Below are 18,013 nucleotides of genomic sequence, written 5' to 3'. Positions count from 1 at the left end.
TGACAGTGTAAAATTATTTTACACTGTCAGTGCACTACCTTTTAACTCTAATTAAAAAGACTTAAAAATAGTTTTTGGTTGACTCAATTAAAAGAATGGATTCAACGAAATGAATAAAATGTTAATTATGTTTTGCATTAAAAACAATTCATAATATAAATAAAATGACTTTTTATTTTTGTGTGGATTTTAAAATTCATGTAAATGGAAAAATATCACATATATAGAAAATAAAAAGGGTCAAATATCAAATATATAGAACAAAAACCAAATATCCTTTATATATTAAAATGAATGATATTTTTTAAAACAATTCTAAATAAACAAAAATTTAGATTTATTTTTTAATATCGTACCAAATCAAGTCTCATTAAATTCAAATCTTATTAAATTAAGTCAAATATATATTTTTAAAACAGATCTTAATTTTATTTGCAAAAAGAAAAGATAGATTTTACCAGTATACAAATCTTCATTTTATTTGCAATTCTTTGATTTTTCTACTTAACTCTCTTAGGACAAAAAAACTATGAGATGGTTCATGAATTTCATGCTATTAGCACAGAAAACAATTAGAAAAAGACGAAGACGAGAAAGAAGCATGGAGAAGAAGAAGAGAAAGACGAAGACGACGACAACAACACCATTGAAATCTTATGTGCCTGAAGAAATGATAATTGAAATTCTTCTAAGTTTACCAGTGAAGTCTCTTATTCGTTTTAAATGTGTTTCTAAACCATGGTTTTCTCTTATCTCTGATCCCAATTTTGCTGAATCACATTTTCAACTTACAGCACACACTCCTAAAATTGAATTCATATCAAATGAGTTACAGAAAACAACATCTATAGATTTCGAAGAACAACTCGTCTTAAAAAATGCTTCTGTTAAACAGTTCAATTTTTTGCATCCCCAACCTGATTCTCTTATTCAAATTATAAGTTCCTGTAGAGGCTTTATATTTTTCAAATATTCTTCGAGTTTCTGCATATTTAATCCATGCACCCAAGTTCACAAACAAATACCTTTAGCTCCTGGTGAATTTGAAACAAATTTAGAGTTACGTGATTTGTATTATCTATATGGTTTTGGATATGATCAGTTAAGAGATGATTACTTGGTGGTTTCACTGTCCTGTATTCTAGCTGAGGAAGATCTTTCACGTTTAGAATATTTCTCATTGAAAGATAACAAGTGGAAGGAAATTGAGGATACTTACTTCCTTTATACGAAGGACAAGATTGAACCCAGAGTAGGATCGCTCTATAACGATGCTATTCATTGGCTTGCTTTACATTCTGATTCACTGATGGAAGTTATTATCGCATTTGATTTAACTGAAAGGAAACTTTTTGAGATGCCTTATCCAAATGGTTTAGGCCATAAGTCTGATTATTGTGAGTTGTGGGTATTTGGAGAATTTCTTAGTTTATGGGCTAAGGATTGTGAAAATAATACAATTGAAATATGGGTGATGAAAGAGTACAATATGCATTGGTCTTGGATTAAGCCTATTGTTCTCCGTATGAATATCCGATTTTTTAATGAGTTTTTTCCATTATGCTCTACAAAAAATGGTGATATCATTGGAACAGATGCGGAGAATATGTTAATGAGGTATAACAACAAAGGAGAGCTTATAGAGGGTTCCTCATACAGATGCTTTGCAGATGGTGTAGTTTCATGTGGATCCCCATCGATAGTGTATACAGAATCTTTGCTTTCACTCCCTGGTGATGACATGCAAGTTTATGAAGATGATTCTGACTAGAATAATCAGGTGTTGAAATATTCTCCTTCACTATTTTTTTGACATTTATATTTTTGTTATGATTTATCTGGCTGCAACATGCAACCAAAAAAAAGGCCATGATTTAACAGTAAACAATCTCATCATTGATTTCATATTTGCTAAATATTGAAAAACTACTATAATTTCATATAAGAGGTGAGATTGCAACTCTCACCGCTCGAGCTTGTTCTCTAGATCCAGCATAATATTATGACAAATGATTATACCGTCGCCGCCATAGCTTGAGAGAGCACTTTCATGCTTTCTTATATTGGTTGACAGTTCAGAATATTAATTATTTGTGTTGCATGTTTTTTCAGTCGCAGAAAATAGTAGAGTCCTATAGCAAGTTGAGTGACAGAGGACGAGGTTGAAGGCTTCAGACATCTTGTTGCCATACTGATTAGTACTAAAGAAAATGTCTTGCATTCATTTTAATGTTGATCAAACCATTTTTAGAGATTATGGTGGTTTTGTTATTGGTATGTGTTTCAAGGATTGACATGCATAGATGATTTTTCCATAGGACAACTTTCATCGTACTGAATTAAGTTTCACATGTCAATGTTATAAATGTCATCTTATTTTAATTTCAAAATACTGTGGTTGATATGGAATGTCAGAGTTCTTGCTCCTACGAAAATAGCCATTTTCTGCAGTGCGTAAATTCCAATTTATATTAGTAATACATACATAAAAAGGTGAAGAGGACAGTTCAACACTCTAGTGTTTGACTTCAAAAATTAATTTATGAAGAATTTCGAAATTCCACTACGTTTTGAAAAAAATGCAGTGCGTACACGACGCATTGCGCCATGGTTGAAAGCAGTATGTTACTTCCGTTTCGCAAAATGCAACGTGTTTTAATATAATACAGTATATTATATACAGTGTATTTTGTGAAATACATTTGTGTGATCTCGTGACTTTATGTTCTTTTTCGTCTTCATCGCATGAATTTTGTTGGAACATACAATCACATAATTGGTAAATCAATGGAAGTTTAGTGCTTGTGAAGAAGTTGAAAGTGAGAGAGAAGAGAGAATTAGTGAGAGAGAGTAATTGAGGGTGAGAATCATTATTGCATTAGTTTTCACTAGTTTGTATTGAAGATAGCTCCAACGTATTTATACAAGAGTATTAAGCAAATCATTAAAATACAAGAAAATCTAAAAACGCGTATGCGTGTGTGTGGTCAAGTAGTAAAGACTTGGGTCTTGAGATTGTGTTCCTGTTAAGGTCTCACATTTGAATCCTGCTAAGCACAAATTAGTTATCTAAAAAAATTCCAACATATTGACTTACAACAATCAAACTTGTTAATTAAATGAGTTGATCTTTCAATACAAAAAAAAACTATACACTACTAAAAATAAGACATTTGGTTAAAGGATTTTGCACTGGACTTGAAGATATATTATGTGAAAAATATTTGTTTAAGAATTTTACATCAGATATTTATTTTCAATGATGTAAAAAATATTTGATTTAAGGAAAAATATAACACGGTGGCAGTTTGATAAAAATAAAATGAAATTTTGTTATAAAGGATTTCACATCGAGCCTAGATTCGCATCGATGTAAAAAATCCATTGATACAAAAATAAAACATGGTGGCAGTTCGGTAAATAGATGAAATTTTGTTATATTCTAAAATCATTTATTTCTTCTTCTCCTGTCTCGCGCGTCGTCAACTTATGATCTCTTACGGATGAAATAGAAGCAGAGCGAGAACTCGGGAACAGAGAAGTAGAGAGGTAAACATGTTCTTTCAGATATTTTATTCTCTCTCCTATAGGAGGTCTTATATATAATTTCCCCCTTTTCTCTATTGATTTCTATTTTTTTCTTTCAATTTTCATATTCAGAATTAGGTTTGCTTCGGATTTTTATTTCGAATCGGTTACGGCCAAATTGTAAGATTCACGCTCTCTCATCTTCTGCAATTTCATATTCTTCTTTTAGGGTTTTCTAATATGAATAATACTTTTTGTTCGAACTCTGGTTTCTTCGATTAGGATGGAAAAAAATTCCAACAATACCTCCGAAAGTGGTGAAAAGAGGTGTTGCGGCGAAGAAAGCGAATCTTTCTTCAAAAACTTCAATTAAGAATCAAAAGCAAGAGCATGAACCAGAAACTGTGAACACATGATGATGTTTGATTGAATTTTAGCACATGATGACTATGAGCCATATTGCAAAATGTAATTATGTTGGTTTTCTCCCCTGTTTAAAATATTTTCATATGGGTTTTTGGTCATCTACGTATTTTCTTATGGATGAAACTAATGACATAAAAATCAAAGTAAGAAGAGAAAGGAACGACAGAGTAAGAAGAGAAACAACATGAAATGGGTTTTGTACGGGAGACTAGGATTTTTGTGAAATGCATATGGATTTCACATCGGTTGAGGAAAATGCCCGATGTAAAAGCCCATTTGTCACATTGGTATGTCGCTTGTCCGATGTAAGGGTCCGATGTATCAAAAATTCTTTTTATTTATCAAATTGCCACCGTGTTTTATTTTTTCATCAGTGGACTTTTTACATCGGTGCAAATCTAGGCCCAATGTAAAATCATTTATAACAAAATTTTATTTTATTTACCAAATTGCCACGGTGTTATATTTTTCCTTAAATCAAATATTTTTCACATCATTGAAAATAAATGTCTGATGTAAAATTCTTTGACAAATATTTTTCACATCATATATCTTAAAACCTGATGTAAAATCCTTTAACCAAATGTCTTATTTTTAGTAGTGACGGGAACACGGAGTAATTGACAAAATATTGAATATTAACGAGAACATGATTAAAAAGAAATTTCTATATTTTACACATCTGTTTTTAGGAAATTTATCTCGGCAATAATATATATATTGAACAAAATAACACGGCCACAACGAGTACCCGCGCGGACACACGGTATCAGACTAGTTTTGCAAGTAAAAAGATATAAATGTATATCATGAATGTGGACACACATCATAAACTATAATTCAGTTCCATTAGCTCTTTAATTTTCTTTAAATGAATTTAAAAAAAAAAAAAAGGCTTTAGAACCAATAAGGCATATTCATAGAAAATCTAGTGCGATTATTTTAGAAAATTTGGCAATCTTGATCAACAACAACATGCAAGATTCTCATTTTTATCTACATGATTCGATGAAATAAGGATCAAACTTTCTTTTTAGTTTTCTATCACCTAGCAACATTTAATAGCATGATAAAATCAGTTCTTCATTTTTCAACTAAGATGACACGATGATGAGATTGTTAGGTTCATCTTGAGTTTAACACAGATGAAAAAATAATTGCAGTTTAATTCATTAAATTTATACGGTTCGGTTCGGAAGCATAAGAACCCTATTAATGGAACCATAAAACAGTTTGGTTTTGTTTGAGATTAAACTCAAGCACTTCGGTTCATTTCAAGCAAATCGTGTTTTGGGTTTGGTTGAGTTCATTTTTCTTCCTTTAAGAAAATTAAAAAGAAGACAGAGTCCAAGAAGCTTAAATGTTTTCTCATCATTGATGAATCAATAACACTAACTAATCATATTTTTAGAAAATCTAGTGCAATGACCCTAGAAGAGGTTCCAGATTTGGCAGATTGTTTGGGAATTAAGCCAACAAGATTTGGTAATCTTGATCAACAATAACATGCATAAACTCATAAAATAAGTTACACATAAAACAATTTCAACCAATTACATTTACACATGTTTTGAAGTTGAATTTCTGTTGTAGTTTTATATTCTTAATTAGAAAGAGTAAGTTTGTTGAGCATCTGTAACACCTACTTTGAATAAATAAATGTTTATCCTTTCATAAAAAATGTTTTCAGAATTTTAGGGTGTTACAACACATATCAGCTGAAACGCGTTCCATGTAATTGAAAAACGCGTGCCCTCAACAGCAAACCATGGCGGGACTATTCTAAGACTTCTGAATAGAAAACACAATAAATAATTGTTGCAATTTTCTATAGTAATCAGTATGACAACTAAATGTCGGAAGCCTTCAACCTGCCTCTGTGACTCAAATTGCTATAGGACTCTGCAATTATCTGCAATACAGAAAAATATAGCACAAATAATTAAGGTGAAATAGACAAACCTTCATAAAAAATATTGCAAAAGCTTTAATTATGACAAAACACTTATAGACTCATAATTAATATTGTTAAAATCTTTACAATGACTCTATAACAGATTCCTGTTTTGACATATTGTTGGTGAAATTAAAATAACTAACACAACTAACATTAATCAGACAATCACTTATAGAAGATTTGGCAATCTTGATCAACAATAACAGCCATAAACTCATAAACTAAAACAGTTTCATGCAATTACATTTACACATGCATAAATAACAGTAATGACACAAACAAAGCTATAACCGTTCCAACTTCCAATATATATAAAATCAAACCATGTTTTTTGTTGCAGCCCAAAATATGAATATCAAGAAAATATGGAAGGAAAATATTTCAACACCTGATTATTTTAGTCTGAAACATCTTCATAAGATTGCATGTCGTCACCAGGGAGTGAAAGCAAAGATTCTGTATAAACGATCGATCGGGATCCACGTGAAGCTGCGCTATCTGCAATGCAGCTGTATGATGAACTCTCTATAAGCTCTCCTGTGTTGGTATACCTCAATAATCTAGCCCCATCTGTTCCAATGATATCACCATTTTTTGTAGAGCATATTGGTGAAAACTTATGAGGAGGGAAGATGTGCGTAGAGAGAACAATAGTCTTAATCCAAGATGAATGATCTTTGTATTCTTTCATCACCCATATTTCAATTCTTCTATGTTCACAATCTATAGCCCATAAACTAAGAAATTCCCCAAATATCCACAACTCGCAATGATTAGATTTATGCTCTATACCATTTGGAAAAGGAATCTCAAAAAGTTTCCTTTCACTTAAATCAAAAGCAATAATAACTTCCATCAACGAACCAGAATGTAAAGCCAACCAATGAATAGCATCGTTATAGAGCGATCCTACTCTCGGGTCAATCTTGTCCAGCGTATAAGGGAAGTAAGTATTTTCAATTTCGTTCCATTTGTTATCTTTCAATGAGAAATATTCCAAACGTGAAATATCTTCATCGGCTAGAATACATGATGACAGGGAGACCACCAGGTAATCATCTCTTAACTGATCATATCCAAAACCATATAGATAATAGATATAACCTGACTCTAAATTTGTTTCAAATTCATCCGGAGCTAAAGGTATTTGTTTGTGAACTTTTGTGCATGGATTCATTATGCAAAAGTTCGAAGAATAGTAGAAAAATATAAAACCTCTGCAGGAACTTATAATTTGAATAAGGGAATCATCTTGAGGATGCAAAAAATTGAACCGTTTAATAGAAGCATTTACTAAGTCAAGTTGTTCTTCGAAATCTATAGATGATGTTTGTTGTAAATCATTTGATATGAACTCAATTCTACGAGTGTGTGTTGTAAGTTGAAAATGTGATTCAGCAAACATTGGATTAGAGATAAGAGAAAACCATGGTTTTGAAACACATTTGAAACGAATAAGAGACTTTACCGGTAAACTTAGAAGAATTTCCGTTATCAATTCTTCAGGCACATACGATTTCGGTGGTGTTGCGGTCGTCGTCTTTGTCTTTCTCTTCTTCTTCTCCATGCTTCTTTCTCGTCTTCGTCTTTTTCTAATTGTTTTCTGTGCTAATAGCATCAAATTCATGAACCTTCTCATTGTTTCTGTTCTAAAAGGATTAAGCAGAAAAATAGAAATTGCAAATAAAAGGAACTTAAATGATGAATCGAGTAAATGATGATGAAATTAAATTCTATCGTTTCTTTTTGCCAGTAAACTTTGGATTTGTTAAATAGTTTTGAATTATTTACTAAATATGTTAGTTGGATAAGGTTACCTTATTCTAAAATATTTAAAAAATATATCAAACAATTGTATCAATTTTCCATGTTTTAAAAAGTATATATTCTTTAATTGTTTTATTTATCATATTTATCTTTTGAATTTGATTTCTTTGGAAATGTTATATTTTTAAACTTCTATTTTTTTATTAAAAAAAAGTTGAACTTGGACCAAAAATAAAATAATATAAAACAGTTGAATAAAACTTGTTTTTGCAATAAATGTGTTATTTTAAAATATAGTAACAATTATTTTTAAAGTTTTGTAAATATATTATTTTACTTATTTATAGAAAATTTTTTATTTATTTAGTTAGATCTTCTTATTTTCAAATATTAAATTAGGTTATAGGACATGATACGAAGATATGCAAAAAATTTAAAATAAACAATTATAAATGCACAAAATATAAACATAAATAGAAATAATAAAATTCAATTATTAAAATGATCAAATAAAATATTTTTAATGTCAAAATAATATTAGTAATGAGCTATCTCCTTTTATTTTTAATGCCAAAATGAAGGATCTTTTGAAGACAAGAAGTATTGTCTTTCCTTTAAATTGTTTAAAGTGTGTTTTAAAGTGTGTTTTTTTCGCTATAAAATTGGAGAGTAGGGATTGAAGAAACGAAAAACACAATAAGGGGGGTTGGATTGGGTTTTTAGAAAAATTAAAAACTTATGACACGTTTAGTTATCCAGGTTCGTTTGAACTCAAACTACTCCAGTCTACCCTGTTAAGGTGATTTCACCTCTCTCTTACGAGGTCTTAATCCTCTAATCAAAACGATGATTACAAAATCACTTAACAACTGCTTAAGTTTTCTCAAGAACAACCACAATCCAATTTTCTCAAGGTAACTATTATATAATTACAACTTTTGTATTTTTAAAGAATTGCTTCTAATAAGCTATATCACAATTGTGATGTGTACACAATTTTAAGCACAATAACCAAATGCAACTAAGATAGAATGATAACAATTTTAGAGCTCTTTTTCATTCGTGCGTGCGTGAGATTTATTTTTCTTCAACGATGTCCTCTTTATATAGGGTGAGCTTTTTGATCTGTTGAGAGACATGTTTTCTTGTTTTGGAATGATGATGAAATGATGATTAATGCTGCTTCTAAAAATGAAGATTCTTCCTGCTGTAACTAATTTCTAGCCGTTACGAATTGATCTTGCATCGACAATTGTAACATTATAGATCTTGTGATCATCAGAGTATTCTTTGCATCTAGTTTTGTTGGTGCTTAAGGCGTTTTTACGACTTTCTCATATGTCTTCATAACTTCTTGTTCTTGTAAACCTCCTTTGATCTCTAGAACTTCTTGTTCTTGTATACTTCTTCTTCTGAGAAATCACTGTCTAGAACATCTTATTCTTGTAAATTTCTCTTAATGCAGCCTTCTGCCTCTAAGAAATCACTTTAACATTCTTCAGAACTTCTGCAAGTTACATCATGCGATTATAGTGCATATTTGTTCTTATTAAAAATTATGTGTTTGTTTTCATCAAAACTACTTCAAAGATGTAGAACCAAACTATGTTCTAATAGGGATCACTCTTTTTTCGATTGCATAGTGGTGACGATTATTTGGAATGAGATATCTGATTGGAAAGGTAAACCGGTGGGTGTGGAGGAAGAGTGCTACTCGGATTATATGGATTAGTACTCTTTTTGTAAATGAGAGAAATTTAAAGAGGGCAAATGGGGAGTTGTTTGGCTTGCGACTGCTTGGTCTATTTGGTTACATCGTAAGGTATTTGCTTTCGGAATAAACGGTATTCGGTTACTAATTCCAACTTTAGTTTCTACAATTTTAGCAAAGATCCTTTGCTTCTTCTTTCGTAATTTATTTGGTTGGTAATTTATTTGTCCTCTCTGTCGGGTTGTTTTCCCGTTTTATTGTGTAAAAAGGCTTGAGAACCCTTAATTCTCTCATTAACATCATCTTGCTTACAAAAAAAAACATTTATAGTAGAAACAAATGGTACAAGGAGTACAAGAGCTTCAAAGGGAAAAACAATAAAAGGACACAAAATCTTATACCAGAACGCTAAGTCGCAGGTGACAAACATGTGAGAAACCGAATTGATAGAACCTTTATTGAAAGGAAACAAAGTAAGTAAGACCGAGATCAACAATCACCTTTAGTGTATTCTCTCTATAAAGCAACTTAACCAGTAGAAGCTATCAAGAGAACACAATGACCTTGGATAGAGCACAACTATCCCTAAGGTAGAAAAATGAAAGTTACTAGAAATAAAGCGGAATTAGAAGAAGGCAGAAATGATATCTAGAGGATACTGTCGCACCGCAAAAATTTCCCGAGTGTAACGAATGCTCGAAATACAACATAGTTGCCACCGATATTTATTTTACAATGAAAACATCGATAAAACCCTAAAAACAAAAATATGGTCGTCACAACCAAATTAGAGTTTAGGAGTCGATTATGCTAGGGGAAGGTATTAACACCCCTCATATTTGTTGTACTCGACAAGAACCATTTTGTTAGTCTGCACTGTTTTTGATCAGCCCACAGTGGTCTGTTTTCATTTTGTGTGTAGTTCTTAGTTTGTATTTTGTGAAGTGTTACTTATTTGGTTTGTTTTGTATTAATGATGTACTGCCTAGATTGTGGTAGTGTTGTTGGATGTGTAATATTGTTCCATACTTGTAATTTTGTAGCACTGTTGAATTGGTTTGAATTATGGATATGTTCACAAGCAGTGAAATAATGATAAGTTTTTGTTTATGGTTTACTATGTAACTGTAGTGACAAAGAAAATTTTACTTCAATTTTCAATTGTCTTTTGAATCCTTCCATAAACGAGTGACTTCTCATCTTGCAGATTTGCGATTCCACTGTTGATCCCTACCCACACTCAATCACGGTTCCCCCTGCTCCGGTTGTCGTCGAAGATTCACTATTTCAACAGTTTAGCATCTGGTAAGTTCACTTTATCAAGCTGAGAGTGGGAAATAGGGATTTATTGGTTTAACAATGTAATTTAGCATTTCATATAGCAGTTGTTTGTTCAAATGTCTTAATGAGTCTCACTCTTATTTTCTTTTTGATTCTTATCTCACAGCTGTTTTATCATTGTTGTAATTGGTACTTTGGACGGTATTATTGACACTTTCAGCTAGTCATCCTATCTTACCACTTGTTAGTATATTGAAATCTATGGAAAGCTTGTAATGGTTGGAGGGGGTTTCAAAGCTGCTAGAACTTCCTGTATCTTCTTTACTTAGAGGTAAGCATATGAAAATATTTCTATATATACTCTTATATAAGATAGTTATCTAAATTTCCCTCCTTTAATCCTCTTGATTATCTTATGTTTTTTATGGTATATTTCAGGCTTTACTTTACAAAGGTGAAATTGAATGGAAGAAGTTGGCTCAGCGATCTCATTCTCATAAATGGAATAGTCTGGTCAAAGAGAAAAGGTAAGTCACAATATTGTTTTCTACTCCACTTATTAATGTTTTCATCATTTTAAAGTCCCCACGAACTTCAATAATTAAGCACTTCAAAAACAATACTCCATTTCTTTAATTTTGATTCACTCACGAGTCTTTGACTTATTTTCTTGGAAGTGATTAAAATAAATATAAAAAGGTTGGTAACGAAGATTCCGATAACTCCAGCTTATTTAAATTTTAAACCTATAGACTCTTTTTGTTTTACAATTCTCATTTTCCATTATCACCTGTACCTCTTAAAATTGAAGCATTTTTTCTTGTTATTACGTGACAATGTCAAACTACATTCAATTCTTCCAACTCAACACCGGTGCCAAGATCCCTTCCGTCGGGTTGGGAACTTGGCAGGCCGATCCTGGCCTCGTCGGTCAAGTCGTTGCTACCGCTATCAAGGTTTCTCACTGCGTTTTTTATTCTAATATGCATATTTTAGAAATCTAGTAGTATGAAATATACTGATATTGATTGCAGGCTGGTTACCGTCACATTGATGGCTCTCCAATCTACGGCAATGAGAAAGAGGTAATTTATTGTGTGTTTCATCAATGTTGATGCAATTTCATGTGTGAAGGAAATGATTCATTTATTTCTTGTGTTGCAGATTGGTTCTATATTGAAGAAACTGTTTGATGATGGCGTAGTGAAACGTGAAGATTTGTTTATTACCTCGAAACTCTGGTTTGTTTGTTTATATATTAATATTAATATATTATAGACTTCACTAAGTAGTATTTCTTTAATTTTGATTCACTCAGGAGTCGTTGTTTTATTTATAAGTTCAATTAGACCTGTGGCTTATATTGGTAGAATTAGATATTTTCAACTCATGGACATGTGTTTATATAAAAATAAAACTCAATATTAATTTTAATTTTAAAATAAAATCAAGTTTGAAAAAAAAAAAAGACAATTGTATGTAAGACTTTACAACCATATCTAGTGTGAATATTTTTAATTAAGTTCATACTTAAAGGGTGGGCTTCTAATTCCAATGAGATTCAATACTATCCACTTTAGTAGCTTGGCAATCACATTTGAGACATATGCATGGGGTAGCATAGAGGGATATGGGAAACAACTTGAATAAGCAATGCATTTATAATAATCGGACACTCCCTATCCTTTCTTTGCCTAATGTGAAATGTAGGAGCATTATGGGTTGCAAAATATGGGAAAGACAATTATTACCATCAACAGATATTTTGAAAACACTTTCTTATAATAACACTTTTTTGTAATAATTTCTTGTGTCTTGTTTTTTTTGCATACAGAAAACAATTGCTTTTTCAACAATTGCTTCTCCAGGGCGTGGTATTTTGGCAATGGATGAATCCAATGCTATCTGTGGAAAGCGGTTGGATTCAATTGGACTAGAGAACACCGAAGCTAACCGTCAAGCATGGTGTAAAATTATATATGAAGAAAGTGTTATGACTTAGTTAAAATATAATTTTTATGTGTATGATTTTATAATATTGTACAAGATTTTGTATACTTTTTGGTTAATATTAAAAATATTTTGACTTAGTTAAAATATGATTTTTATGTGTATGATTTTATAGTATTTGCAATATTACGACTGAAAATGAAATATAACTAAATGGTGTATATGAAATAGGGTGTAAATAGATTTAAATATAATTCATAAATGGCGTATTAACACCCAATTTTTATAAAAATATGATGTAATTAAGAACATATCTATACCCGATTTTTATAAAAATGGGGTGTAATTAAGAACGTATCTACACCCGATTTTTATTAAAACTGGGTGTAATTAAGAACGTAATTACACCCTATTTTTATTAAAATAGGGTGTAATTAAGAACGTATCTACACCCGATTTTTATTAAAACTGGGTGTAATTAAGAACGTATCTACACCCGATTTTTATTAAAATAGGGTGTAATTAAAAACACAATTATGCCCAATTACACCCGATTTTTGTTAAAATAGGTTGTAATGTAGAACGTATTTACACCCGATATTTTTAAAATTGGGAGTAATTAAGAACGTATTTACACCCGATTTTATTTAAAATTAAACGGGTGTAAATTCGTTAGACATTTCTCACCCGGTGGATATACACCCGATTTTTATTAAAAATAATGGGTGTAAATTTAATAAAAAAACGGGTGTAAATCAACACTTTTGTACTAGTGCAATCAGCCAATAAAAGCACTAACAAAGCAAACATGATTGATCAGGCACAAAAACGAATTAAGCAAACGTGTCGTGTCTATGTTAGGGTCATACAATCAACCAAATTGAATCAATATATTTCATACAATTGAATTAAGCATACAAGAACACAAAATATCATTTAAAGGAATTAATCTAAAATTAACATTATAATAATCTCAAGTGTTATATCTATTATTTTTAATTAAATATAAATAAAATTGAATAGGCGCGCATTAATGTAAAATGTATTAACTATTTGAGGAACCTGAGGATCAAACCCAAGAAAGCTGGAATATATCACCACCGTTAGGTAATTAACCGTAGTTGTAACCTTAACATTTTTAATAAAAAATTAAAAAAACAATTGTTAGCGCATGAGTTTAGAAGTGTCACCACGGTTTTGGGGCAAACCGTGGTGACTTTGGCATTGTTGTTTTTCGCGTTTTGTAGTTGTGAAGTAAAAGGAATAAACTATATGAGGGAGCAAAGGTTCGAACCCTGAAAAACTTGATTGTATCATTATGGTTATGGGAGTAACCATAATTATACCCTTAAATTTTTTAATAAAAAAATATAAAAATATTAGCGGATGAGTTTAGAAGTGTCACCACGGTTTTGGGGAGGAACCGTTGTGACCTTGGCATTGTTGTATGCATGTTTTATAGTAGCGGTTGTTTTGTATAAAGTAGCCAATCCAAAAGGAACAACAAATGATGATTGAGTTGTGCTATCCATAGTTTAAAAAAATTATTGGAGTGGGTTAATAGGACAACATAAATTTTTTGTAGTAGTTGAAGAGATTTTGGAATAGTAGGTTGGTAATATAACGACGGCTAATGTATATGACCCAATGTGGCTCTAATGTTTGAATAGTTGATAGTTGATATAATATAATTTTAGAGATTTTTTTAGAAAGAACACTTAATAATTTTTTTGGATTGGATGATCAATTACAAAGTATCGGTTCCCAGTTTAAAGATTCAAGTCATCAACCTCTCAATAGTGATGAACGTTTCCACATTATTTAAATTCTTTTAAAGTTTCATAATTCATTAGTAATAGTTTTAGGTTATTGTAATAATTCCATACTCATTATGTCTAAGAGAAATCTAGAAATTATAGTAGTTTGTCACATATTTCATTATATCTAAGAGAAATCTAGAAATTTATAGCAATTTGTAACACATTTCATACCACTTGCTTGCATCATGTCAACCACAATAATTTGAATTTAAAATAAGATCTCTATACTTTTGTAAAGTGAAATCAAATTAACTACGATAAAAGTTGTCCTAGGGAAAACCATCTATCCTTGAAACACATGCCAATAACAAAATCTTTAAAAATGTCTGAAGCCTTCATTCTCGTCCTCTGTCACTCAAATTGCTATAGGACTCTGTAATTATCTGCATCACAAAAAGATACGGCACAAATAATTAAGGTGAAATAGACATAACCAACCAAACCTTCATAAGAAATACGACATTCGATATTTACCTTCACACATTCGGCATATTCGCGGTTGTTGGATTAAAATCAGACGGTTGAAACTTTAAATTCAATATTTTTATTTTAAAGCAAATTAAAAAACTGCATTAAAATCCAAATTGTTTAATCTTAAATCCAACAATTGCGAACGCGTAAAATGCGGCAAGGTAGTGGAAGGAGGGGATCTGATTTAGAATAAAACCTTAAAACTGTTTGGTTTGAAATTAAATAACCCAAGCGGTTTGGTTCAGTTCAAAGAAATTGTGTTTTCTTTCTGAACCAACCATAAACAACCCTATATAATTCAGTTCCATTAAGCAGTTTAGAGTTTAGATAGGATAAAGTCTCTAGTTTTTCTCTTCCTTTAATAGAATAAAAAAGAAAACAGATTCTAAGAAGCTTAAGTGTTTTGTCATAATTGATATTGTTAAACTCTTTACAATGACTCTATAACAGATTCCTGTTTTTGCATATTGTTAATGAAAATAAAACATAACAAAATATGAATATGAATATCAAGAAAATAGGGAAGGAAAATATTTCAACACCGGATAATTTTACTCTAAATCATCTTCATAAACTTGCATGTCGTCGCCAGGGAGTGAAAGTAAAGATTCTGTATAAACGATCGATCGGGATCCATGTGAAGCTGCGCTATCTGCAATGCACTTGTATGAGGAACTCTCTATAGGCTCTCCTGTGTTGGTATACCTCAACAATCTAGCTCCATCTGTTCCAATGATATCACCATTTTTTGTAGAGCATATTGGTGAAAACTTACGAGGAGGTAAGATGTGCATAGAGAGAACAATAGTCTTAATCCAAGATGAATGATCTTTGTATTCTTTCATCATCCATATTTCAATTCTTCTATGTTCACAATCTATAGCCCATAAACTAAGAAATTCCCCAAATATCCACAACTCGCAATGATTAGATTTATGCTCTACACCATTTGGAAAAGGAATCTCAAAAAGTTTCTTTTCACTTAAATCAAAAGCAATAATAACTTCCATCAACGAACAAGAATGTAAAGCCAACCAATGAATAGCATCGTTATAGAGCGTTCCTACTCTCGGGTCAATCTTGTCCAGCGTATAAGGGAAGTAAGTGTTTTCAATTTCGTTCCATTTGTTATCTTTCAATGAGAAATATTCCAAACGTGAAATATCTTCCTCGGCTAGAATACATGATAGGGAGACCACCAGGTAATCATCTCTTAACTGATCATATCCAAAACCATATAGATAATAGATATAACCTGACTCTAAATTTGTTTCAAATTCATCCGGAGCTAAAGGTATTTGTTTGTGAACTTTGGTGCATGGATTCATTATGCAAAAGTTTGAAGAATAGTAGAAAAATATAAAGCCTCTGCAGGAACTTATAATTTGAATAAGAGAATCATCTTGAGGATGCAAAAAATTGAACCGTTTAATAGAAGCATTCTCTAAGTCAAGTTGTTCTTCGAAATCTATTGATGTTGTTTGCTGTAAATCATTTGATATGAACTCAATTTTACGAGTGTGTGCTGTAAGTTGAAAATGTGATTCAGCAAACATTGAATCAGAGATAAGAGAAAACCATGGTTTTGAAACGCATTTGAAACGAATAAGAGACTTCACCGGTAAACGTAGAAGAATTTCCGTTATCATTTCTTCAGGCACATAAGATTTCGGTGGTGATGTTGTCGTGGTCTTTGTCTTTCTCTTCTTCTTCTCTGTGCGTCTTTCTCCTCTACGTCTTTTTCTCATTGTTTTCTGCACTAATAGCATGAAGTTCATGAACCTTCTCATTATTCTGTCCTAACAACAACTTTAGGCTTAAAAACATAAATCTCTTATAAAACTTGAGAAATTAAATTACCACCCAATTTACTTTTCCATCCTTTTAAGTTGCCTCTAAATATATGACACATATTAATTATGATAATTTTGGAAATTTGTATTACATTTATAATTGTATGATTAAGTTGACATATGCATCCTATTTTACCATTTTTTTTTCTTTTATGAACAAATTAAGTATGGGATAACTGTTTACTATTTAAAAATTTCTAAATATTTAATTTTTCAAAAATATTTTTACCATAAATATAAAATAATTATTATACAGTTTTATTGCATTTTTAATTTTATGGGAAAATATATTTTATTAGATAATTACTTAAAATTACAACTTTTATAATATCTTTGACAAAAAATAATAATAAATTTACAATAACTATACAAAAACCATACATATACAATCTCCTATAAAACTTGAGAAAGTAAATTACCACCAAATTTATTTTTCCTTCCTTTTAAGTTGCCTATAAATATATGACACATATTGCTTAATGATGATAATTTTAGAAATTTGTATTATATATATATATATATATATATATATATATATATATATATATATATATATATATATATATATATATAATTGTATGATCAAGTTGAGATATGCATCCTATTTTACCATTTTTTCCTTTATGAACAAATTAAGTATGGGATAACTATTTACTATTTAAATATATTTCTAAATATTTAATTTTATAAAAATATTTTTAACATAAGTATAAAATTAATATAATACAATTTTATTGCAATTTTAATTTTATGGGAAAATATAACTTAATAGATAATTACTAAAAATTAAAACTTTTATTATATCTTCGACATAAAAAATGAATAGTAAATTTACAAAAATTATACAAAAACCATACATATACAATCTCTTATAAAACTTGGGAAAGTAAATTACCATCAAATTTACTTTTCTATCCTTTTATTTTTCCACTAAATATATGACAAATATTGCTTAATGAGGATAATTTTGGAATTTTGTATTACATAAATAATTGTATGATGAAGTTGACATATGCATCCTATTTTACCATTTTTTTTTCTTTTATGAACAAATAAATTATGGGATAACTATTTACTATTTACATATTTCTAAATATTTAATTTTTCAAAAATAATTTTAACATAAATATAAATAATTATAATATAATTTTATTGCATTTTTTATTTTATGGAATAATATAATTTATAAGATAATTACTAAAAATTAAAACTTTTATAATATCTTCGACATAACAAATGAATAATAAAT

General features: G+C 30.3%; 3 protein-coding genes across 3 annotated transcripts; 1 reads left to right on the top strand and 2 right to left on the bottom strand.

The window, feature by feature from the left end:
- Positions 1-601: 601 nt before the first annotated feature.
- Positions 602-2,240, top strand: LOC131602679 (F-box/kelch-repeat protein At3g06240-like). Its single transcript, XM_058874884.1, has 3 exons — positions 602-727; positions 1,061-1,780; positions 2,113-2,240. Exons 1-2 carry the CDS (start codon positions 602-604, stop codon positions 1,769-1,771), a joined length of 837 nt encoding a protein of 278 aa, XP_058730867.1. The 3' UTR covers positions 1,772-1,780; positions 2,113-2,240.
- Positions 2,241-6,308: 4,068 nt separating this feature from the next.
- Positions 6,309-7,550, bottom strand: LOC131602587 (F-box/kelch-repeat protein At3g06240-like). Its single transcript, XM_058874776.1, has 2 exons — positions 7,355-7,550; positions 6,309-7,015 (listed from the first exon to the last, which is right to left on the bottom strand). Exons 1-2 carry the CDS (start codon positions 7,548-7,550, stop codon positions 6,309-6,311), a joined length of 903 nt encoding a protein of 300 aa, XP_058730759.1.
- Positions 7,551-15,462: 7,912 nt separating this feature from the next.
- Positions 15,463-16,701, bottom strand: LOC131602502 (F-box/kelch-repeat protein At3g06240-like). The gene has a single exon (XM_058874666.1). It carries the CDS (start codon positions 16,699-16,701, stop codon positions 15,463-15,465), a length of 1,239 nt encoding a protein of 412 aa, XP_058730649.1.
- Between the last annotated feature and the right edge of the window lie 1,312 nt (positions 16,702-18,013).

Source organism: Vicia villosa, linkage group LG1, assembly GCF_029867415.1.
Source record: "Vicia villosa cultivar HV-30 ecotype Madison, WI linkage group LG1, Vvil1.0, whole genome shotgun sequence".
Taxonomy (NCBI): Eukaryota; Viridiplantae; Streptophyta; class Magnoliopsida; order Fabales; family Fabaceae; genus Vicia; species Vicia villosa.
Note: the sequence above shows the minus strand (reverse complement) of the source record. Positions and strands in the feature narration are given on the sequence as shown.

Excerpts from the sequence above, each read along its gene's own strand:
- LOC131602679 (XM_058874884.1), top strand. The coding sequence starts at position 602 with ATGGAGAAGAAGAAGAGAAAGACGAAGACGACGACAACAACACCATTG. Across the intron at positions 728-1,060 it reads CTCTTATTCGTTTTAAATGT|TTACGTGATTTGTATTATCT; the intron begins GTTTCTAAACCA and ends ACAAATTTAGAG.
- LOC131602587 (XM_058874776.1), bottom strand. The coding sequence starts at position 7,550 with ATGAGAAGGTTCATGAATTTGATGCTATTAGCACAGAAAACAATTAGA. Across the intron at positions 7,016-7,354 it reads GTCTCTTATTCGTTTCAAAT|GTTATATCTATTATCTATAT; the intron begins GTGTTTCAAAAC and ends ATTTAGAGTCAG.
- LOC131602502 (XM_058874666.1), bottom strand. The coding sequence starts at position 16,701 with ATGAGAAGGTTCATGAACTTCATGCTATTAGTGCAGAAAACAATGAGA.